The following is a 26346-nucleotide window of genomic DNA, read 5'->3' on the forward strand; positions in this document are numbered from 1 at the left end:
AGAACGCGAATTATACAACGGCTTTCTACAGCTGCGTGAACCAGGCTGTTCTGTATTTGATTGCAGGGCTTGTTTGCGAGGATTACGTTCCGCGAGCCGTTGTTCGTCGGCGGCCCCGGAAACACAACCGGCCTCGAGCGTCTTCCGGTGAGGACCGGATTTAAGGGTTGCGTCCGGCATCTGGAAGCCAATGAACACCGCTATCGTTTCCCCCTTGCGCCGCAGGGAGACGCGGCGAATGGTTTCGACGTTGGTGAGTACAACTTACTAATTAAACGGACATTCCATTTTCTCCGAGTAACAACCTGTCCTTTCATACGCACCTGCTTCAGAATTTCTTCAGCTTCTTTGAAAGTATAAGAAAATTAACAAATTAGCTTTGGACCAAATTTGTGTAGTATCGTGGGCGAAGGGTCTAAGAGATATCGGGCAAACTACAAACAATGTCGCGAGAAAGCCTAAGTGCCGACGGGCCCATCGTCGGTATATCGTCGGCCTTTCAATCGAATAGTTAGGCGGAAAAGGTCTGCGTGACCCTGGCCACGAGCGGTTGCGGAACACGTGCCTGATGGGGCTAACAGAAAAGACAAAGGGATGCTAAGGGAGAAGGACGAATTAACAGTCAGTGTGAATCGAGAAGTCAGAGAGTGTGAATTGCGTTGTCGGGAGAGTGTGGTCCGCGTGAGAGAGAGAGCATTGAAACCGTAATGACGAGAGTTGCAAATTAACTATTTAGTTGTCTTAATTATAGTGCGTTATTGTATTTAGCTTGCGTTGAACAACCATCGTTTCCTGTTTAACCAACACCTGTTTAATCCATTTTAAATAAAGTCTCTAAAGTCTCTTTCACTGTAAAAAAAGAACATAAAATCGTCACTAAAACGTAATACTAAACTTCTCCGAGTATCTGCTCCCTGAAGGATCAATTTTTCACAGTCCGATCCTTCCACGCGCGCGTATACGACTCCTAACACGCAAAGCAGTCGATCAGAACGAAGTGTCGATTAAAGTTGCTGCGTTTTCTTATCTGAAACCACGGAGATCGAGACCGTTCTATCGACTGTCAAATCTCCATTGAACCTGTTCGAAGGAAATACGTGTAATCTCTGGAAGCGTAACCTCTCGAAAGATAGCTTTTAAGAGCGATTCTGGATTTCTGTACGAACGATATACGTACTACCGCTTCGTCGTGCACGTCTCTATTCTCGGACAGAATACAGAAAGCATCAAAGGATCAAATTCCCTGAGAATCGGTACATTTTTTGGTGCTCGACTGTCCAAGTAGTTTAGGTCCTTCGTGAATTCTAAAACATGCGGCTTCGCCGGAAAACGGATCAAAGAGAGAGGATTCCGTGAATGATATCAAAGCAAATCGTTCGGACGTCTCCATTCGTTTCGCGAATACTTGCTGGTAGAATATTTCCTTGTACCTTCGGGAAAGGGAGCTATTTTGACCTTTTGTTTTCGTACGTTTTGAGAGCATCGTAGGTGGTTTTATACTGGAAATTTCTATTATAACGACCTTTCCCCTTGCGTTCCTTTTGGAAGAATTTACGTTTTGGTTGGTACGTATGAAATGTAGCTTTTTTTCAAAAGTAAAACTTGAAATTAAATTTTGTGAAATTTGTACCAGCTAAAGGAAGAATTACCGAAATCGTTAAAGAATCGTTGTGGTTTCTTTTAGATTAATTTATGCTTTATAAAATCGAAGGATAACTAGTTTAATTGAAACGATTCATCAAAATGCTCGACATAAATTTTAAGATCTATTCTGTTGATATAAAAAAACAAAAATTTCTTTTTACATTTCCAAACAATATTCCATATATGTTTTCCGTTTCTCAGAAGAAAATTCATATCTATAGATCGATGTTTTTGGTTAATGTTATCTATTGATTGCTTTCTTTTTGAGAAATAGACCAGCAAAATTGTTCGATCAACTTGATACATGGAATAAAATATACGATCTGGTATCGATAAATCCAAGCGAAATAACGATATAAATGCCGCAATGTGAAACTACTTTAACGGATTAACTTGCTGTGATTCGTAATTCCAAGCGAGCAATAATCGCGACGATAAAACAATGCGGCCCATAATTAGGCGTACCGAAGCTACATTTTGTTTGGCTGTAGGAAGCCGCACGATATCGGCTGCTCGAATTAGCTCCTATGTCGGCGAACATACAACAGGTGTCACATGAATTTAGTTAGAAAATCCTCCAACGTTCGCTGTATACGATCTCCCGATTTGCCAGGAAATATCTTCTTCGCGTTGTTCCAGTTTTTCCTCTGTACTTAATGAAATATCGGTACTAATTGAATTTCAAAAACTACCAAATATATTTTGATAAATCGTAATTTATTTTCGAAAAGGGAATATGACGATGTTCGAGTTCCAGAAATCTATTGATTAACCACGTTTAATTATTTCTAATCCGATACGAGTAATCTGGAATAGCGAAACTCAGTGTAATCTCCAGCCTAACTGACTTAACGTTAACGGATGAATGTGACAAATGACGGATTCTAAAGTAATCAAATTCCACAGTCTTGAAATTAACTAAATCCCCTAAGATATTGAATTATAGTATTGAATTCTATATTGGATTGTACATTGAATTTGTAAATAAAAATCCAATACTTGGTATCGAGTTCTTCCATTCTGGAATTAACTGTATCAATATTCGATATCTATAATCCTATATACATATATCGTACATAACTATACGCTGCCGAAATGATTTTGTTATTTCCCGTACGAATATCCAAAATCGCTATAATCCCGCATTATCGTACTTTACACATTTTTCTCTTCTCGCAGATTATGGATTAACGTAAAACGAACATCGTACTTTCGATTTCGGGCAGGCTAAAAAATACAAGGTTGCCCTGAAACGCGATAATCACCGAACGTACGAACGACCAAATTCTTTCGTCCTTTTATAGCCATTAGATAACGCAACACCAGCGACCGTTAGGTCGGCTGAGAATTCGTTAAACGAAATTCTGCACGGTATCTCCCGTGTGCATTTACCGTGTCGGCTAATTAGTTAATGATCAAAGCCAAGACAAGATGACGTCATGTTGTGAATCGAGAGCTATCGTTAATTATCAAGCGTTGATCAATTATCCCTGTGATCGTTTCGCGCGGTATCGAGATTTCTTCGACAACGAATGGCTTGTCATCGGGCCACCGTTTTTATTACATGTGAAATTAACCTACGCTATGAGGGTCCATCATCGCGAGAGAGTAATTAGGTGATAATTATCGTACGCTCGTCAGAGATAGCGACTCCTTGCTTGATTTGATTTTCGTTACATGGTAAAATTTGTTTATTTCACTTTGTACGTAGTTGATATAATTTAGTTAGAATATTTAGTATATTCGGTAAACAAATTTTGCAGTAAAAGTAATTTTCTAGCAAATTGGTAAATAAATAAATTTGGTATAATATCTATCGATGTGGTATATAGTATATTTTGTAGAATTTAATTATAACGTTGTTGATAAACGAGTCATTTGAAACGATTTTATCCTTTGTTATCATCGTCGCCAAGTTGCAGATTTTTACGGAAGGGTTAAATTTATCATTAGTTGAAAAATTGCTTCGAATCGTCTGTTAATCAGTATGTAATTAGAACGTGACGAAAATAACGTTACTACAAATAGACCAAATATATATACGCTTATAACATTTAGGAAATGTATATTTTAAAATGAATCAAATTGGATAATGGAAGAAGATTAATCAAGACGGGAGTTTCTTCTTTTAGCTGTTAACTTTATTTCGACTCTATTTCTAAAGAAACGGGGTTCTTTAACCTTTCAACAGTTCAATACGATTATAGGTAGTTGAGTTATATTCCATTGAGTATGTCTTAAAATATACTGTACGAAAAGACAAACCGAATCTTAATCAATTTTTCATAGCGTTTATCGTTGCTTCTAATCGGACAGAGAATCAAAATCCCTTGCATCGTGCTACGCTCTCTCGCTCTCAATACAACATTAAACCTTGAATATGAATTACAACGTAGTATTAATAAAATCATTATCACGTAATAAAGGTATTACATATCAAAATTCAGATACGAAGTTAGAAATATTTATCGTTTTCTATGCAAATTTAAATCCAAGATCATAGCATAAATACGATACAGAATTCCTGAAAGAAGAAATTTCACAAAAACGGAGGTAAAACGATCTTCACAAACGACATTTCAATTAAACTAGAAAAATCGAGTTCTCGGAGGGAAGTTTATAAAAATTTCAAAGAGACTGGTCGCCAAAGGAATGATGAAATTGTAAAATACAAGAAGCGTAATACAGACTCGTGAAAGGGGTGTCCGATAAAGCAAAAGTTTTCGTGGAATAAACTCGTTTCGAGAGCAGTTAGTCGAATTACCCTTTTCGTCCGATATATGTATGAGCGAAATATAATTCGAACAGAGAAATGGAATGGAGAGTAGTAAAAGGAAAGCAGAGGAAACGTGACTGGTGCGAATTACGCTATAATTGATGAGTTAGAGGATTTTTAGCAGGAACCTGTTCGAAGGCGAAGAATCGTGATTGTTCGAACCAGGGCAATAGAAATCGCGCAAATCGAAGTTTCTCAATTTACCAGACGCTATTCGCCGTACTATTTTTTTTTTCTTTTCTCTCTCCGCGTGTTCCTTTTTCTCGCGTTTATCCTCGAGGAAACGAAATTTCCTTTGCATTAGTAAGTATAGACGAATGAAGTAGACTCGAAGAGTTCGGAGCGTAGACGCGATACGTTATCGATGGGAGTGGCTGAAACACGCGTGAAATTTTAAACAGATGGAAGCGGCAGAAGTTTTGCTGCCCTGGTCTGCAACCGGCTTCGATTTATTCGCTCGAATAAAACACTCGAAAAACGGATCAGCGCGAGAAAACACGCTTTGTCCGTTGTGTACGCTATGTTATTTTGCCACGTTTGTAATTCGAGAAGTGATAATTGGTCGTAATTTGGAAAAAATTAAGTCGACGTAGTACGTTGATGTGGAATGCGTGCGAAAATAAAAATTTATCTTTTGAAGGAACTTATATTTTTAGTAACAAACATCTAGGAATTTACAATTAGTAAACTGGGTAAATGTATAAGAATTCTAATTTTTATAGATACTGTGACGTGTATTTTATCTTTTATATTTGATATATTTTTGCGTTTATATTCATTCATATCTAATCTTGCGTACATTTAAATTTAGTATAAACGTATAAATCCGCAATTTAATAAATATTCATTAATTTATAATTAGACGATAATTAACGAAAATCTAATCGTCTTTGAAGATCGCAATTCGTTGTAATTTCTTCCGATTTTAATACGGAAAGAATTTTCTGCATCTAATAAGTATAAATGAGAAAATAAAATTCAAAGAAGGTGATTCTTCAACAAAAGATTTTTCATCGTTGATAATTTGATAAAATGGAATCTGAAAAATTTGTGCAAAAGATAAATTAATATAGGCGAGATATTTATTCGGAGAATTTCACCCCAAAAGGGGTACCGTTGGACATTCACCTAGCAACTCGGCTCCGTTCCCTCGACAAAGGAACTTTCCCTCCACCTACAGTTTTTCGAATGTATACCTTTTATTATTTCCATCTATATCGCTTCATTGATCTCGAAACACCAAGTTTGAGAAGATTCTCCGAACAATTTCTCTTTCCCCTTTTTCTTCTGGCATGCTTCGGGAAATTCCACGACTGTGAAAGTTCCGAGACGTTATTAAGTAAAGTTATACCAGAAAGATAAAAGATTCGCCGGGGAAAGAAGAATAACTCAAATCTTCCTAGATATCTGATTAGATGACTGAGTGGGAAGAACTGCCGTGTCTGTATGGTATCTACTTTGCATGAGAGATAATAATAAAAGGGATAAATGACTGGAATGTAGGAAGAAAATAGGTATTTCATAATAAAACTCAGAAATTTTCTTGCAACCTATCTCGATCTCGTGTTTTCCTGGATATGAATCTTTACCCTTTTCGTGTCGCTATCTATGTACTGAGAATACATTTACAATTTAAATGCTAATGCTTCTAAGTCAGTTTATTCGTTAATAAAATACAATAAAATGAAGTAGATAATTTGAAACAACAAAATTTTATCTACAATCAATTATTTAATATATTTAAACTATGAGTATACAGTAAGAAATTTTTATAACAAAAATGATAAAAATAAATTGCGTAAGAATGTACTCATACACACAGTTTATTAACAATCGCGTATTAAAAATAAATAATCAAAGATATACTACCGCATAGGGAATTAGCGCGATATAGTCAGATACATGGTACATGGAGCTTATGTATCTTATCAAAGTGTAGTGAATTGACTTGAGTGTGAAGATACCACGGAGCACTTGAGGATAACCAGGCGTTATTTCATGTTAAAAATCACTTGCCGGAGCTTCACGGAAGCAGTGAGTAGACACACTGGCACTCTTCACGAGGGTTCGAATCCATTTCTACGTCTTCGATTTTTACCGAGCATCAAAGAGTCGAAGATGGTTCAACGACTCGAAAGTAACGTTATCAACTGCCTCTCAACATAGTGTCTGCCGTGGACGACGTCCTTCACCCTACGTTACCTAAAATGATCTGTCGAAAGTGGTCACTTTTCCCAAAATTGATTCTGACGACTACTACTTGACTATCGTGAGCTTTTTCTCTGGAAACGTATTCGTTTCAACTATTCCTGTGGGCGATAATATCCATCACAGAAAACAATGATAGGAAATATACTGTTAGCTGTACGAATCTCCGAAACGTTTCTAAGGAAGAAAAATGCTTAAAGGATGAACTCTCCTTTATTTGTAGATGATTGAGCTCCCAATGGACGTCTAACGTGATCCCATAAATGTTCAGTTCGGTTCAAGTCAGCAGATTGACTCGGTCGCTTAGTCATATTGACATTTTGTTCCAGAAGAAACGTCTTAATTAATTCAATGGGACTTTACAGGTCACTATCGCGTCGAAATGACCACTGTGGCATTTTCTCGTTTGTAAGTGGCAACATGCGAAATAGTAGAATATTACGATACTCGAATCCATCCATCCATTTCTTTCATTTGTATTAGCGTACCAAAATCATTACGCGAGAAACAATCTCACGCTATTACGTTATCACCGTCAAATTTCACTGTTCGTTTTAGGTAACTAACATTAAAATCGATCGCATGTTCATGTATGGACTGTTACCTCTTTGTGGTATTTTTAATTCCAAACAATGTATCTGAGAAGATAGAAAATATGCAGAAATTTTCAAGCGATTATCATGTTTCTTGACTTTTGTCAGCAAGTGTATATACATCGGAAGAAAAAAGGACATAGAACTAGAATAAAGTCCACTACCGTTATCGATAGTCACGAATAACCGTGCATTCGAACTCGAAACCAGCAACTTCGAACCAGCGAACTTGAGAGAGGAAACTGGTCGCGGAAGTTGCTAGTTCCCGTTATTAAGCGGAATCGCGGAGACAAAAGGAGTTTTCCGGGGACGAGGAAAAAGTAATCCGGTGGAGATGTTGGAGAATTTTCGATCGATCCCAATTTAACCAGGTTCACGTGGATGCTGCTGCGTGTGTAACTGAATCAGGTGAACAACCGAACCGAAAGTGTCTTTCCAATGGCGTCTCCAACACGGCAAGCCTTGCATTCGTTCATATTGATCGCCGTCTTAAGGAGGAACGAATCGAAGAAATAGCTACTCAACACAGGCAACGTTACTTTAAGACCGGAAACTTAACTTTAATTTCCAGGAAATCAAGTTATTTCGAAAGTAATCGTTTCCACGTCGTTGCGTCCGCTTCAACTTCTCGAATACCCGGAAACGAATAAAATATGTACCGACTTTTCCCAGAAAGCTTCGACTCTTTTAACTTGCAGATTACACGGCGACTTAGAAATTTTTAGCTTTGAAAACGATCGTTCCTGTTGGCTATCGTAATTTCGATATCGATTACGCTGGCCCTTTGGAACGCTTCCACTACCTTCCACGGTTCCACTTTTTTATTATCTTGTGTAGTTATTTCTTTCATCTCCACGTGGTCAAATCTGTTTTTAGACGGAACTTTATTCCGCTGTATTGAATGTAAACGTTGGAAGAATAATTTCAGCGAAATTCAATATATAAATATGATACGTACAATAGGATCAGAGATTCAAAATATACAGATTATATAAAATACGTATAAGATGTCAGGATGTCGCGCTATTTAGAGGAGAAAGGAGCGGCAGGGAGCCAGAGCATCGTAACTAGAGCGAGGTGTGGAACCGTGGAAAAGAGGAACAGGTGGACGGAACAGGAAAGAATACGTTAAATCTGTGAAAGAAATATTAAGACGTTAGAACGTTTGGTAGAAGACTGCATAGAAGCAGAAAGAATAAACACAGGTCTGGAAAAGATTCCAAGGGATAAAACATTGGAGCAGGTGGTGGAATGGTTAAGAAATGATAGAAACAATAAGAGAGGAGAAAGGTAAGGGACGAAATGGTGGAAGAAATACCAAAGATTAAAATGTGCAATAAGCAGACGGTTAGTAGTACGACTGGCGAAAATAATAGTTTCAGGATAGGAAGAACTTCCAGCGTAGACTCTTAGTATATGGTATCTAGGTTAAGAATAGCATAAAAATAAAACATAAAAGGACGAGTGAGAAGATCGGATGAGAAAGTGCGTAATTAGAAAAATTGCAACGAAGTCGAATTTCTTGGCCACGAAGGCAAAATGAAATAAATTATTATTATTATTATTATTATGCATGTATATAATTGTATTATGCGTTAATTGTATCGTAATTGTATTTTAATATTCGTAATATATATTTGCAATTTTGTACGTAATCAATATACGTTGTATATATGTATACAGCTTTTACAAACAATAAATGATATTTGGTACATTATAATTATGGCAGAGTTAGAAGTTAGGTTCCATATGGATCGATTAATGAGAAAGATTCGCCAAATTATTTTTACCTCAGTGTGAAATAGAACTTCCCTAGAAATAGAACTCTTAGAACTTCCCACAACTTATTCGCCGTTTACTTATTCATTGCTAAATTACGTCACGCGAGTTTAGGAAACCGAAATGCAACAAACCCAGCGCGATTGAAATCCTGCCACGAACGCGCAGAACATCATCAATATTTCCTCGTTTCGTCGATCGAAAAATCGACAAGCGTAGCATCGATTTTTCAAGAGTCCTCGGGTTTAGTCCCGGCCGCAACCCGGTTCCCGGATAGAACAAAAAAAAAAAGAAAAAAAAGAAAGAAGGAAGGGAAAAAAGACGGGAAAGAAAGCCCCTCTTTCATTCGTCTGAAATTTCCGATAGAGTCGACGAACGAGCGCGGCGGAAGATAATTTCGCAGACATCTCACCAGTTTCCGTTTCCTACCGTCGTCAGAATAGATAGAAAACGAGATAGAACGGGATCGAACGATCGGCAGAAAAGGATAGTAGCAAAGGAGTATTTTCGTCAAATATTTACACCGGCGATACTATCGACGCGTACACGCGAAAAGCCAAAAGATCGAACTGACCGATATATTTTCCGACCGCGTAATATACGTACATACTCATAGACAGAGCCCCGCTATTCACGTCGATTTTATCAAGGATTTCTTGCTCTGCATACGCGATTCCGCGGTCGTATTCATCGTCGTTGACGTACTCGATCCATTGATCCGTTTGATTTATTGTCGTTGCAGAGGAGTGCACGGCGGACAGATGCAGCAAGGTGCCCTGTTCCCATGGCGGTAAGTGCCTGACTACTGGAGGCGACACAGCTGTATGTCTCTGCCCCCTCGGATACACCGGCGATCTTTGCGAGACCAGAGTGGATCTTCAGGTAAATTTCCTCGGAGTACATACTGTACGAGAACTATAGGAAAAGAGCGTGATATGTCATATTTCTTATTTTCTACAGGCAATCAGTTTCGAAACTCGGTATGTCGTCGATCGATATCACGTCTCTTTCATTCCACCCTAAGATATTAAAATATCGTTTGTCTTAGTAATTGTAACTGTAACTTCCAGGAAACATGATTCATTTCTCAAGTATTCTTAAGAGCTTGGCATTTTTTAATTTAACAGGTTGCTTCCATTATCGGTTATATTATATTAATATTCTTCTTTGTTCGCTTAATTGTAAAAAGATATTGAAATGGGAAAACCGATAATAATGTACTTGTCACGTTTTTCAACTGCGGTCTTCGTATATGTATATTGATTTGCTGATTTTGAATTACGTAAGTAAAAATGTATTCGATGGGAGAGTTCTCGAGCTATCTAAGTTATAAATCCTTCTGTTATACTAATCAAGCGAATCGGTACATATATAGGGATGATCATTCGTAGAAATGTAAGTTATGAAAAAATGTCAAGTAGTTGAAATATATCCATTGATTTTATGTTATATTAGCGAACTTTAGCAAACTTCATTCGAAGTAATCAGTATCGAGATCAAACTCAAAATTGGTTTACAACAAACAAACACATTAAAATTATGCTTATAGAAAGGACTTAGATCAATAGTCACGTACAATGACACGAAGATTCTCAATCTAAAACGTTCGTACATATTCGATTACTGTGGACTATCACTTTTAATGTCAGAACGTCTAGGAAACCGATAACAAAACTCAAACTTGTCGAAAGTATATTCTTAGAAAAATGTTAAAGTGTATTCTTAGAGATACATCAGGACACAGAAAGATGATTAAATACGACTTAACGTAACACGAATTTGAGGAAAAGAACGTTTTTATATAAAATTTTTACGTAGAATATAGGAAAGTTTATTTTGTACCTTATCCTACAGATTATTATTGAAAATGAATTGAATCATTTTCATTGCTCGCTTCAAGTACATATCTGTGTATGTACATATATATATATATATATATCGTAAGCTGTTTATTCTTCACGTTTCATATTTTTGTTATATTTTTTTAATAAAATATTTATGGCCTTTTCGTTATATGATGCCTCAGTGTTATTTTTAGCTATTATTTTAGAGCATACCAGTAAATTTTGAGTGAAAATCCGCGGAAATATACAAGTGTATCGTGACATAAATTTCGCTTCATAAATAAGGAGCTCAGTAAAAAAAATAGCAAGTGAATTTTTCCTCGAAAAAAAAAAAAAAATAATAAAAACAAGAAACGATATACTGAGAAGGAAAATGATAATTCTCAAAGGTAATTTCCAAGACAGTTCTGAAGATAGTTTTCGAGGTTGAAATTTCAATTTCGGAGAATCTACAGGAGACGTTTCTACCAGAGTTTTATCTTTATCCTCAATTCTCTCTCTGGTTCTAAAAATCTTACTTATTTTTATTTCACGCAATTTTCCTCCGACACCGTAATAATAAATTTAGCTTCGTTTAATTTCAAAATTTCCAAAATCAATGAATTCAGATCCAAAGCGGAATTCGGATATTATTTAATCGTATTAACTTCCAACCTTCAAGAGCGTCTAATACGGTGTCGGGAGTTATCGAACGCGGAAGGTGTAATAGCACCATTGGCTGAAATTACAATGTCGTAAATTTCAATGGAAACTTGTTTTCGCGAACCGATCTCGAATGTCGAAGCCACGAACGATTAACTATTATGGCTGCCACGATTTGAAATACGCCCGAAACGCTCGGGCGATTAATTAAATCTTGACCAAGCTACCATTTCCCCGTAAACTTTACGTTTAATCCTTTATCGTGGCGCGAACCTGTGGCCGCGTATTGCGCGTGCTTTTGAAGTCGCCGCCGATAACATTTTCGCGAAAAAATTTCATTGAACCTGCGCGGAATTAAAGAGGAAACGATCGAGAGGATGAGTTTGAATTTCGAGTGTTTGCCGATTCTGATTCATCCTGGTTGTTTACCAGCCGAGCTTCGGATTTATCTCGTTCCCCTGTAACTTGTCGCGATCGATGCGATTTTGTGGAAATATCTTCTTCTTTTTTGCTTTAACGAATTAAAACGAGCTTAAGGTGTACACGGAGAGTGGAAGCGGGGAATCTGAATGGTATTGGTAGTGTTGTGGCAGTAGATTTATGGAGAGGAAATGAGATGAAATTGCGGGAGCAGGAATTATGTTGCTTTTTAGGTTTCGTATTGGAAATATTTATTAAGGAAACTCGTTCTCTGGCAGAAATACTCTGTATTTTTAATCGTTCGGTTTGACAGTTTGCATTTTTCGTAAACGTCAGTGGACATTGTTTATTACATTATTACTCTACTTGGAGCAAAGCACTGAAACTTTATATTATACATGACTTATTCTCGACAATCTACCCTTTTACAAATCAGAATCGAAATTAAAGTTAAAAATATAAATTTACATAAACGTCCATAATCCACGCATCACGCGCTTCGAAAACGCAATATCTCGAACAAAAAGCGAATTTAATCACTCGATACCCACCTGCTCGCCTCAATTCATTACTCTCGCGAGATCATTCGGTAATTGGTGCAACGTTATTATATAAAGATTGCAACAACCAGATCGCATACGAACAATAGAAAATAAGATCAAAAGGAGAAGACAAAAAGGATATTCAATAAAGCAGACGCGACAAAACATCGGAGAAGGAGGATCAATTTTCCCCGTGCATACATACCTAGTGGCAGTGAAACTGCTCGAGTACCCCGGAAGTAATATCGACTGACAAGCCGATAGTAATTTTATCAGATACAGCTCCACGCGTTCACGAGTCTCGCTTTAATGCTTCCGCCACTGTTATAATCGATACATGGTATATATATATATTTACACGGCTTTTTATGTGGCTTGCGTATAATCCTTTATATGTTTTGTGCGTGCAGACAAAGTGGCATCCGCGGACGAGAGAACAAACATATAATACTCGGTGATGAGATCTGGAACTCTTCGAATCTGTGTACATGTATCTGACAAAGTATTCGAATCGCTTGGAACGCATGATTTAAAAGTAAAAACTGTCAAACATCTATCAAGGCAGTTTTGAAAGTCTTGAGAATTTAGATAGGTTTTAAAAACTTGACGGGTAGACTGGCGATTTTTCTGTGTTTATGGAAAATTTGGAGATGCGAAAATGCATAGAATGCACGTGATATACAATAATATATTAAAAATATCCAAAGAACGGTACTCTTTTTTAACATTCAATAGGGAAACAATATTTTCATTGAAATTCCTATTTCGTAATCGTATTCGTAGAAACATGAATTTGCGTAAATATCTAGCGTCTACGACGACGAGTATTCGATATTTTCCAAGCATTTTGATCTACATTGTCCAAACGATACGATTGACATAAATTGATTGCGGGCTTTTATGCATTTTTATATTGCTATGAACGTATCTAAAGAAATGGAATTTAAATAGAAATTTGTTTCATCTGCCAAATATCGTAATAAATACTCCGTCTTCGAGACTTTGTATCTTTCAATTTCGCAAGAACGCATAAAAATCCGTAATCTGCGCATAAGATATTAAACAAAATATGGAAAGTTTGAATTATCATAAATACGAGACTCGAGGTTTTCCAAGACTTTCAAGAATCTTAACTTCGAAGTGAATTTATCGCCACGTACGCGACACAAATTCGGAGAGGGTCGAAATGTTTCAGGTCCCGTCGCTAATTGTACTCGACGCTCGTTCCAACTTTACACCATCAAAACGATGACCGCGTAGAATAGGAAGAAAATGAAAAAGAGGCAACAGAAAGGAGAAGAAAAATTTGCTACGGAAAATTTCGATCTCACGAAACACGAGAAAGATCCTCAAAAAACACGTCACTGGTTAATTCGATACAAAATATCCCGAGTTCAGTCGCGTTTTAATCCGCTCGAAAATCGACCAGTCGCTTGTTTCAATGCTTCGATGCACGGCATTCCGCGCAGGATGTAATTAAGCGTGATACTTTGCACACGATTTAACATCGTCGGCGATATCAACGCAATTTCCACGGTCTCTTTAAACGTTCTTTCGTTTTACATAATCGTTCCCCGTATTTTACATGATTCCACTGGCTGGTCGAGTTTCTCATTGCTTGTGCTCGAAAACGTACTCCATAGGGATTGAACGCTCTTCAATTATCTCGGAGAAATATTTTCAGCTGTTTGTTTTTTTATTTTCCGTCACGGCAGTTTATTTTTATGATCGTTCCAATGTATGTAAGATAGTATAAGTGCGTAGTGGGAAATATAGAATTTGTCTTGTCTATCTCGATGTTTAAACGGAACTCGTTTAAACTGAACAAGAAATTTGCGATATTGTTTCATTCAAGCGCTTGACTCGATTTAACCGATGATTAGCTGCTCGATTTATAGTTTTCAGCCACGCTTACTGCACAAACATCCACAGTCTAGTGATGCACGACCGATTTCACTTCAACTCTGGTTCATTCGAAATTCAAGATAGTTAAGTGAATAGCAAACGGTTAATTTATAATGGAAGCAAAAGTGATCTGTAATATTGAAAGTTGTAGAGGAAACAGAAGGTGGCAACAGGAAGAAAAGCGATGGAAATGAACTGATTATGAGAGCAGACGCTCGGTTTATTTGACTCGTTGTGTCATACCATTTTTAAAAGATCAAGTTGGCGCTGATTTAGATCTGTAAAATCGTTCGTTGTTTATTTTCTCATCTCTTCCCTTCTTCGTTGTTCAATTTTAACTTCTCTCGAGAATATAAAAGAATACGCTTTTCATTCTGCTTCGCTTTATCTGGCATCTTATTTCGGAAGTATTCTCTTAAAAGCCTCGATTTTTTATTCCACTTATTTTATTCCGCAGCAGTTTTCCACTGTTTCACTCGTAGTAACCATCATAAATCATAAAAATTCCGCTTACGCTTATCGTCACCTTTATGCTCATTTTTAACAAGCGTAGCTTCTTCAGTTAGGAAAGATAAGGAAGCTTCCGGCTCTGAAAATGTTGTTACTTGGATCGTAGAAACGCAGAAAAAGCCAGATGATGTAGATACGTCACTTTTCAAAGCAGTTAAAAATTTCGGCAGCAGCAAACCGGAAATAAAGAGTCATTCGAACTGTTCAGAAGCCACATTGATCAACACCATAAGTTAAAAAGCAGAAAAAAATGATGATGTTGCAAATATTATTTTTTAAATTTACCTTAGAATTCACTATTCTCCACGATATGTTCTTGCAACGAATAAACTTACGAAGGTAAATTATTCATTTCTTGACAATTGAACAGCGTGATCGTATTACTTGCGTAATGAAATTAAGCTATTGACAAAAAGTGGATTTAATCAGCTTTCTGAGAAGCTCGTTTACCCCGCGATCAACGAAACAAACAAAATTAAGCTCGGTATCACTCTCGATGCCAATAATACAGTAGCCACAAAAAATACCTACTTGCACATTAATGTATTTATTATAGTTATATCGTATATATAATTATATTACATATATATATAGTTGATATCGTTTACACACTGACTAGGTCCAAGTATATCGAATCTCGTATTGTCTTCCATTTCGTAATAGCAGTGCCTTCGTATCAAGCGAAACTGCTAATACTAATGAAAATGAATCGTAAATGATAATGAAAAGCTGTAAAATCCGATAAGACGCCTCATTGAAAAATAAGTGTACGAGCAAATTTTTTTCCAACCACTTTATATACAGGGGGAATTTTTCTTTTCGCCAGCTCCTCCTTCCCCGAGGAACGTAAATTTCATGAAGCACGTTACATCGCCGCTCTCGTGTTCCCTGGTCTCGTTATAGCAGCGTTCACCGAGGCCACTGTACACTGTACATTTCTTCGAGTTCGTGTAACAAAACGCGAGCAGCAGCGCCGATGGGATTTACGCGGAGATATAACGGGCGGGCAGGCAACTGCGTTTAATTTACTGGCTGTACACGGTCGGAGCATCTTCCTGTTCGGTAACTACGTCATTTCGAAAATTGACGCGGGTGAAGATAACGGGAGAAATAACGGGGCCCGGACCGCCGGGAAATAACGTCGTTGTCAGAAGACTTCGAAACACGGTAGAAGACGTTAGAAAACCGGCGACCTAGCACCCTCGATTTTTCGCGTTCGCCGATGAAACATCGCCGCGATTTACACGTCGCTTTTCTCTTGCCTGTCGGTCCTGCGTGAGAAAGCGATAGCGCTTAATATCTCGCGTGGCTGAGCGATGTTCCTGAAAGTCACTTCAACACGGAAGTGACTTTTTCAGGAAGGTGTTTGATAGGTCTTTTGGGGCTTCTTGCGGAGATGATAATGGCGCGAGGAAATTTAGAGAGTTCACGGAATATTTATCGCAAACATGTATTTAGTAAAAATGAGTATATATGGCGTGGATAGCTATCACAAATATATAATAAGCGTCGAAAGATGATTCCACCGAATATCAAGCCTTATTAAATGTAACAGACGATCGACTAAGCCTTTAAATACTTTGATGATCTCTGATAAAAATATACATTTTTAAATATTTCATGTAACACACATAATATATCCGTAAAATGTTTCTACAACTGCTCAAATACTTTCATACATCCGCCATGTTTCTTATCTCGCCTGTTTCCTCAACATTATCTTCATGCCTACGTAATATTACTCGTCGCGCATTAACAAATTAGAACGCTGAAACGCGATTTAAATCTAATAAACGTGGAACGAAAGCGTCACGAGGTCATGTTCCTGACCATTCACGCCCCTTTCTCGTTCATTTACCACAAGATCAACGATTCTGTCTGTTACAAGAAAGGATCAGATTCCTGGGGAAGGATGTCCGAGTAAAAAGAGGACCGAGAGTCCGTGGAATAACCGTTTCGAATGAATTGTCTGGGCGCAGGTACCGTCGTTCAACGGCTCCTCTTATCTGCGTTACCCGGGATTGGCCGACACGTCTCTATCCTGGCTGGAATTGGCTGTCACGTTGAAACCGACTGCCGCAGACGGAGTTATACTTTACAATGGCCACCATAGCGACGCCACTGGCGACTTCATCGCGCTGTACTTGTCGTCGGGGCATGTTCAGTTTACCTTTGACCTGGGAACAGGACCAGCCAGTTTGAGGTGAGTCGATTCTTCCATTCACGAACGACGAAATCGTCATCCGACACAAGCGTACGTTATAATGGAACTTTGCGTTTACGTGCAGTTCCTTTGATCGAATGACATTTTAGATGCAGCAGTATAAGTTGCAAATGTACGAAAATTTAGTCAATATGAAATTTTAGTAAATTAATTGAACTGCTGTGTCGATTAAATCTATTTACGCGAACGCGAACTCCTGTTATTCGATACGATCCTCGTAGGTTTTTACCAAAATTTCTTGTTCAAGCCGATTTAGGATTTCATAATCCCGATACACTGTCTGGTTCGTGATTCTATTATTTGGACCAACTTGCATAATAATTTACTAACTAACAATATTGGTTTAGCTAATTAACAAATTTACATTGGTCAATAATAATGTTAGTTACTATAATTGACGATATTATTGACAATATATTATTAGTCGATAATATTATTGAATTGACAAATTTATTATTGAATTATTATCATCAAATTGACATTACCCACCGATGATATTAATAAATTGTCAAGTTGCGGATCATAGATCACAAACTATGATTTTACAATTTTACGATTTTACAATTAGGAAAAAGAACTAATAGTAAAGACAAATCGGATTTACTTGGGTCGATTCATTTGTAACAAAAATGAAACTAGATGTAAAAACATACAGAATCCCCGAGTAAGGAAATCGTTGTTTAAACGGATTAATGGATTAACAGATTATTGCCAAGCTTGTTGTTACTACGAGAAAATCTGTTAGCAAGGACTTGCGCACGTGGACGTGCATAAATGTACGCGCGTAAAACTACCACAGACCATCCTGTTCCTTTCAATTTCCTCCGTAACTCCTTTCAATTCGAACCTTGTCTAATTGAGTCGTTTGCATGCTGACTCCCCATCGAACGAACGATCAACGGATGAACGGATATTGTAATTTTATCGGGAACTAGCGTACGAGGTGGAAAAAAAAAAGGGAAGTGGGTCGGCCAGTTATGGATGCCTCGTTCCCGCTTGATTGGATGGGGAAACGTGTTTTAATTTGTCGAAGGCAGTGACTTGATTTGTGGTTGACGTAGTGGCAGCTTGATAGACTTTCGAGCTGGTAAATTCAGGCCTTTGTCTTATCTTCGTTTTTCCTGCCATCTATGTTCCTGCCCGTATGTTCGATATTTTTCTTTTCCTGCAAATGTTAAAATTAGTCGAAAGGTATCGAGAAGGTTAATTAATTTAAGAAAATTTAACGAGGTACACGTAGCGTTATTTTTAAGAAGAATATATGTACGTTTCTGTGAAAGACACTCGGGTTTTTGTAAACACGATCTACCTTTTCAATTGGTAACGTACGTTCGATAATATTTTTCTTTATTTGCAGTAATAAAAGTTTCTTAGTAGATAAGAAATCGAACAAAATATTGCTATATGTTGTTTAATAAAAATATATGTTTACATATTCGAATCCTTATGTTATCTTCGTTTCTATCGTTAACATACATTCAATGGCATTTCTCTTCTTTCGTTGTGATTTAAAGTGAGTACAATTAACGAGAGTATCGAGAGATTGATTAATTACAGATATCGAACAAAGATACTGTAATATTATTCAAGAGAAATATGGATTCCTACGAAAACGACAGTTCCATTATTTAAAAAGCAGATATTACGCTGTTCGACGTTCCTTTCTCTATTTCTCCTATCTCCAGTAACATAAAATACAGATAAATTCTCTTGAAACCATTTTTCACTGATCTCATTATCGTTCTCGCTATTTCTTACTGAAACAAATCTTCTATCTAGTTCTCCAAGCATTTCAATCCAAATACCGTAACGCAATTAAAATCTCCGGCGTTCGATTCCCAGGTTCCGCTTATCCTTCTTCAAATCTTCCGTGTGATCAACTAATCAGAGTGGATCGAAGAGTCGCGATTAACCCTGGCACGATCCTCGAATTTTTATGTATTTCGATCTCGCTCTGATCTTAGGGTATAAAAAGGATTCGTAATGTCCTCAGAAAATATTTTACATACAGTTGAAAAGAAAAGTCATGCGTAACAATGAGACCTTTTTCCTATTTTGTTCGAACTAATATGCGAAGATATTTTCCAACGTTGAACGGATATAATTTGGTCGAGAATCGCTGAAAGAATATAGCGGGATTAAAAGCAAAAGAACAATTCTATCTGCAAAGCGTAAAAGAGGGAAGGAATCTCGCGTCTTTTTCGTGATAGTTTTCTCCATATTCGCGCATTGTTTCGAATAGAAACGAGACGCTTCGATTACGTCGCTTGTAACGCTGTAGAACGAGTTTATGCGCGATGCGATCGATTAACCAAGCTCGACGTCAGTGTCGAAAGAAGCGAACCGATCGTTTAATCCGTCCTATCGCCGGCTAACAATGTATCGATGTCGATCGGCCTCATCGCGAATTAAACCTCTGAATATTCATGATGGAAAATCAGTGCGCGCGAGCGCATCCTCTCGCGGATCGGATATTCTAATCAGGTCCGAGTTAGCTTACCATTTTTGCTGCTTTCGTTACGAGGATTAACCCTTACCTCGTGGAAAATCCCCGCGCGAGATCAGGGGATTGAATGGGAAATCGTTTAGAATATTCCGCTCTCTGATTCGACTTGCTGTTGTTTCTTCGTCGCGTCAATAGATAACGTGCATATACGTACGAAGGATCTTTGAGCGTAAGGAACTTTTTCGATGACAAATGGTAAGAAATTTAAGGGAATTGGAAATCTACAATCCATACGAGACGACGATACGAATTTTTATGGGTAGGTAGATGTAATTTTTAATCCAACCTGGGTAACCATTTTTACATTCCTTTTCATTTTTTTTCAAAAGATATATGTATATTTTTTAAAAATATCGAAACGGGTTCTAGAGAATTTAAATGTAGAAAGACTTTTCATGATACACGCGTTGTCGTAGCTTGCAGTTGTTCTCCTAAAATATTTTCTTAAGATTTCTACACGTGTATCAAGTAAATTTCCTTAAATCACAGTTGATATAAATGACCCCATACTTTATACGAGAAGAAACTCCGATATTGGTGATTATTGGACTGACACAATAAATGAAAGAATTAAACATTTTAATTTTCGTATGCAATAAACGTCGAACGGGGGAAAGCTAAAAAATTACTCCTCAGCAACGGAATTATCCTAATAAAAGTCACTTCCCGCATAATAGTCAATCGAACGAGTCCTCGAATCGATAATATAATACGTTAACAAACACGGTAGACCGTATTGGCACAAGCATTTCGACGATTAAGTTACAATTTATAACGACAGGACGTTGATTATGTTCCTTGTCGCAATGGCGGTGGCAAATCGACGGGAAACACGATTCCGCACGACGCAAAAATATTTCCCGTTAATTAATCCCGATCCATTTAAACTCGTCATGGCTCGAGCGTGTTTTTACATTGATTTCGCGAAAATCAAACATGGCTCTATTTTACATACGGAGGCAAACGAAACCGTGTTTGCCCGCTTTATGAAACTCTTCGATAAATAGCCTTTTTATTTCGTGTCGATCTTCTGGCGGCGGTTCGTCTGGACGAAATAATATCCGTAGGTAAACTTCGTTCGTATTCGTCGTGTTAGATAGTCAACCAACCACCGAGCCGCCATTATTTCCACCCTTGCGAGTGCTGTAATCGAAATCCATCCACGCTCTTCGATATTAACCGATATGACGGTAACCCGCATATGGCGACGAAAGATTTCCTAATAGCGTAAGAGTCGAGGGAAAATTCCCACAGACGCGTGAATTTCTCCTTCGTGGATGTACAGCGATTGACGATAGTCAAGAAAAATAAAAGGAAGAGAAGAAGGTAAAAAATTATTTGGTGTATCGCGTCTTATAATTAGTATACTTGTAGTATTTCTAATATCGATTGTATTGATAAACGTTAATATTTCCGATAGGACCATTACATTATTATGTGCTTAATGTAATTATATGCTGAATACAATGTATCATCGAACTATTAAGAAACTTTTGTGATCTCTGAGGGATAGATCTCAAGCTAAATATCTTGCAGCCTTCATATACGTTTTCAGATGTTTCACACTTTATCGATATAATCGTAACCGTCAGGTCTCGTTGTAGTTAATGAAATTCCAAAATATTGCATATGACACACGTGATATATTCGTGGAAGGTTTCTACAAGTGTTCGGGCACCCTCAAAGGCTGCTGTACAAGGTAGTTCAGACATATCGTTTATTAATATTTATACACGAAATATTATATCGGGAAATTTTTCTCTTTTAATGATATACACAAACTTGTTTAGGTAGATCGAATTAATTAGCAAGCGTAAATATCCGATAGCAAATATAAATATGATTAAATGCATCGTATAAAGCGGCAGTGATGCAATAATATGCAAAGCATTGTAATATTATTCTCGAAATTAGCTTGATCCAAGAACTTTGTACATTATGGCGAGACCTTTGCTTTATTCGTCAGCCACGCCTCAATTGATTTAACAAGTAAAGTTAATTCACAGAAGCCTGTACAATCAGAATATCGTGTAATATACACCAGCGACGCGCAGTGGTAATGGGAATCGTTGTAATATTATTGTCAAACTCGGATCTATCCGAAATCACGTCTAACGATAGTCTTTTCGTATTACTCGTCGGTTATGTCCGAATTAATTAACGAACACATATATTTGATAAGAATATCACGAATTAAAAGAATCGTTCAAAGTGCCAATAATACAACAATAAATCATACCGTTGTAGCACCATTCTCGAGTTTACCTTTATTCGAAATTTGTACATAATGACGAGCTTTTCGCATTATTAGCCGGCTATACAAATACGAATATTCAATACATATTACAGTATTAAAGATGTCTTTTGAAATGACGATAATACAATAACAATGGAAATCGTCCTATTACAATTTATTCAAACAATAATGATAAAATTGTTTCTGCCGTTGCTTTCGAAGTTTTCTGTATTATTTACAAAGTACATGCGAATTAATTAAAAAATATAACATTCATTGGCAAACTTATATGACTGAAATATTATACGATGTATCAATAATGGATAAATCTTAATGATTTTACTCAAATATCCTATACGGTACAAACGTTTCGCGTTACACCCCAATCGCACTCAAATTAAATAAGAAATATATTTCATGTTATAATTACAAAAATATTGCAAATATCACAAATGTTATAGATATTTGACAATAATCTTATATAATCAATGTACCGTGTAATTAATGATATAATAACATTGATCGTGTGTATGAAGAATATAATTATTAGTATAATAATAATGTAAAATAATATATAATACCAAGTATAGTTTTATCCAAAAATCTAATTCCTCTCTAACGTTGATGTTTCACATTATTTATCGACCACGCCCTCTGCAATTCTCGATATCTACGAGTACACGATTCTTTTGCTGTTAAGTGGCCACGCAACATTTGACTCTTTCTCCTCGAGAAGAAAGTTAGCCAGCATTTGGCTCAGTGGGGCCGTTCAATACGTGAGATTTTTCCACTCTGATTGATTCTCAGTATACTCACTTCGAGCAGCGAAATATTATCCGTGAGCAAACTTCATTCGCATTCACGACGTTTGACCGGAATTACGGCGGCGGAACTCTCCATTCTGACTAGTTTTTCCCTCGTCAGAGATTCTCCCATAGTCTGCGTCGACGTTTTATTACAGTGACGTGGGAAACGTCGGATTTTTCTTTCGATCCCCAGTAACAAAACCGAAAATCCTTCCTCTTGCTCTATCGAGAGAGTTTAATCTTCTCTTAATCATGTCCTCTTAATCATGAGCAGAGAGAATCTTTTGTTAGAACAAATTTAACGGGAATTTTCGAAGACGTTGAAGGAATTACCTAAAGTTAATAAAATTTCTTAAAGATATCGATGATACTCCAATTCTTATTCAAATTGCCAATTATTTGACAAGAACCTCAATTATCAGCATCGGTAAGCGATAAAGAACAATTCTAAACTGAGTGATAATCTCACTCGTGAGATCATAAATCGTAGAAAATGATTTAACGACTCGCGATTGCAGGAGCGAGAATCCAGTTCGTCTGGGTGAATGGGTGGAAGTGCGAGTGTCAAGAACCGGACGTTTGGCCTCGCTCGAAGTCGAGGACGACCCTCCGCAGGAAATCCTGGCGCCAGGAGCTTTCACGCAACTGTCGTTGCCACTAAATCTTTACTTGGGCGGCGCGCCATCCACTGACATGTACTCACCGAAGATGAAAACGACCGCCAGCTTCGTGGGATGCATTCAAACGGTCATCTTGAATCGTCGCGAGGTAAGAAACTTTGCTCGTATGCGTCCTCGGAAAGGACCTATCTGCAAAAAGAGGAGATTAACTGTGATTTGGAAAATTACACTTTCACGAAAAATTTATCAAACGTCGTTCGTTCATTCTTGTTCCCTATCTGGCAATAAATTCACTATCGCTTCCCTTCGCATTTCATGTCTCTATTTTTAATGACACGCCTCTTTAATGACATTCTCGTTTTACCTTTACCCATAAAATCCATTTCACAAAGTTTTTACAACAGCTCGTAAAACACCTCGTACATGTAAAATACCCCAAAATATGATATATAGTAGAAATAAAAGGGAAGGGGAAAAAGGAAGAAGGAAAGAATTTTATGGTACACGGAATATAATAGAACATTAATTCTAGAAATGACAATTTTAGATAAAAAAAAAAAAGATATACAAGAAATAGAAAAGAAAGCAAAGAGAAAGGAGAATATGGAAGAAAATACAGTTAACGAGGATGCGGATATTTATTAAAGTCTCTAACGATTTCATTCATAGAGAATTATCGTGCAGAACGACCAGGCATAGATATTAGTACGGCGTTAAACTGTATATGAATGCACGCATTGTATGTTTTCGTTCTTTCCCTCGGCGACTTTAGGAGAATTAAATCCAACCTGGCGCAGCTTTTGCTCCTTTATTACATTCGCCTACTCGCGTTTGCCTTTATCGCGAAAGAATTATCGTCTACTTATAAATTCACGGATATAGCTGCCACAACGTTGAATCAAACACGAAACTGCAACTACCTCCTTGAGAACTTTATGTCTAATTGAAATCAAATCACGAGCATCGTTTTTGTACGAATAATTATCGATAATTAGCGGTCTGTTAAATGGAACCACTAGAGTATATTATTATTCGGTTGAAATATGCTTAAGTGGTTATACAATCGGCATAACTAAGAAGTATAATTGAATACCGTCAAAGCTGCTTATTGTTGAACAAGTAGTACGGTCACTTGTATCGGACAAGTAGAGAAACTGGGATTTGGTCAGACCTGCCAGAGATCCAGGTCAATGCTGATTCAACGACAAAGTAGCATGGTCTAACTGATCAGATAAATAGCACAAGCTAGAAATTCTCACAGTACAAGCCAGAAATTGTCGGGAAAGTAGAATAAATGGAGTATAGGTCTGCCTATACAAGCAACGCGATTCTTATTTATACTTTTATTGTTATTTGTACTTTTCAAAGTGATTTTTGCATTGAACAGTAAAAATATTCTAAGATAAAATTAGCTTAATCTGAAAAATTAAGACCAGTTCTAAATAGATACTTGATCGTTGTAATTTCATTAGCCGATCTAGACTGATTTAACTCGTTTGTAAAAAATATTTTAGCTAATAGCTGCCGGTTATTTGTCAATGGTAATCTTCAAATCGAAATATTTTTCATTCAAACGGATAGAATAAAATGAGACAAAATACACTGGCGTATAATGGTAAGGAGTTAAATATTTGGCTTAAATAGATCAATACACTTTCGAGCAATTTTATAGCAAATTTTTAAATCTCCCTAATTTTCCAAAGGTATACCGATTATACTTCAAATAAGACAAAATACTTCTAGAATTACAATCAATGTGAATTTACAATTTTCATTCGTCTTCCTCTCCCCATCTGAAAAACGAGCGAAAAATTAACATTAAATTTCAATCAGCCACAAATAAATCTGTAAACACGCAACATTATATTACGGAACTTATCGGGTCGATCTAAGACAGTGTCGTCTTTCCTTCGAGTAGTATAAGTCGATAATGCGGCAAACAAAGTGGCCTGACAACGGTTTATTCACGTTCAGACGATCATTTATCGCAACAAGGTGCCGCGGATGCGTTAATCGTTATTAACAAAGCGATTACGTTGCACAGATTGGAATTCTCGCCGAGGCACTGGGCGGAGTGAACGTCGGGAATTGTGGACACGCGTGCGAGGCGAGGCCCTGCGGAGATGCGGAGTGTCGTCCGCTCCGGGACCGATTCACGTGTCGTTGTCGACCTGGCATGCCGCATCCGTGTCCTGCGCCGGACGACAACACGATTCTGGACAGCTCTCTGATAAAGCCGAACAGTGGCACGCGATACGAGAGATCCGTGCCTAGTTTCTCCGGTAGCGAGAGCTACCTTCATTACAATGACGCTGACACGATGAAAAGGTATGGGAAAGTTGGGAAATTTAAAAGTTACTATTAATCGATCTTGTACGTTGTTGCATTTAACAGGCGATCGAAATATACATATAATACTACACTATAATGTTACATTCTCGTAAAATATTACGTAATATTTTAATAAATTACGTATATAATATTAAAACAATACCACCATTGCATTCGCGTACTTTTTTTCATGATGTTATCTATGTCATCTAAACCGTTGAAAATCTTTTAGTCCACAAAATTGATCTCATTTTAAATGGTTCCAAGGTATTTAGCGAGCACCGGTCGCGTTCAACGTGTTAAGGAGCTTCCTAACTCAATGCCATCTCCATTTTGATCTCTCTTGCTCGATCCTCAAAGCAGCTGCCGCGCAATCTCACGATAGACGATCGCTTTCACCGTTTAGAGAAAAAAACACTCCTCTATCCTTCTTAATCGAAGAAATCCGTTTGTCGCAGGATAATAAGCTACAGGGTGGACATCAACATGAGATTCAGAGCGAGTAGCAGTAGCGGGTTGTTGCTATGGAGCGGGCGACAAGCAGATCCGCAAGAACAAAGGGACGAGAACGACGATTTTCTTGCTCTCGGCTTGGATCATGGTTATCTGTCTTTAGCCTATAATCTTGGCTCCGGTGAGGCTGTTCTACGATACAACTTAACGAGACTGGACGATGATCTATGGCATCGGGTCCGGGCAGTCAGGTAACGCTGTTAGAAAGTTCCTTTTCCCTGGTCGTTAACCATGTATCAACGGAGTT

General features: G+C 37.5%; 1 protein-coding gene across 7 annotated transcripts in view; it reads left to right on the forward strand.

Moving 5' to 3' along the window:
• LOC122567415 (pikachurin-like) overlaps positions 1-26346 on the forward strand; it is a 233000-nt gene that overhangs the window by 201330 nt on the left and 5324 nt on the right. For all 7 annotated transcript variants that reach the window (XM_043725882.1, XM_043725878.1, XM_043725881.1 and 4 more), the window contains 6 exons: positions 67-253; positions 9743-9882; positions 16843-17066; positions 23154-23403; positions 25300-25583; positions 26045-26290. In XM_043725882.1, coding sequence (XP_043581817.1) covers positions 67-253; positions 9743-9882; positions 16843-17066; positions 23154-23403; positions 25300-25583; positions 26045-26290 — 1331 coding nt within the window. The remainder of the gene's footprint in view (positions 1-66; positions 254-9742; positions 9883-16842; positions 17067-23153; positions 23404-25299; positions 25584-26044; positions 26291-26346) is intronic.

The sequence above is a fragment of the Bombus pyrosoma genome, linkage group LG5, assembly GCF_014825855.1.
Source record: "Bombus pyrosoma isolate SC7728 linkage group LG5, ASM1482585v1, whole genome shotgun sequence".
Lineage (NCBI taxonomy): Eukaryota > Metazoa > Arthropoda > Insecta > Hymenoptera > Apidae > Bombus > Bombus pyrosoma.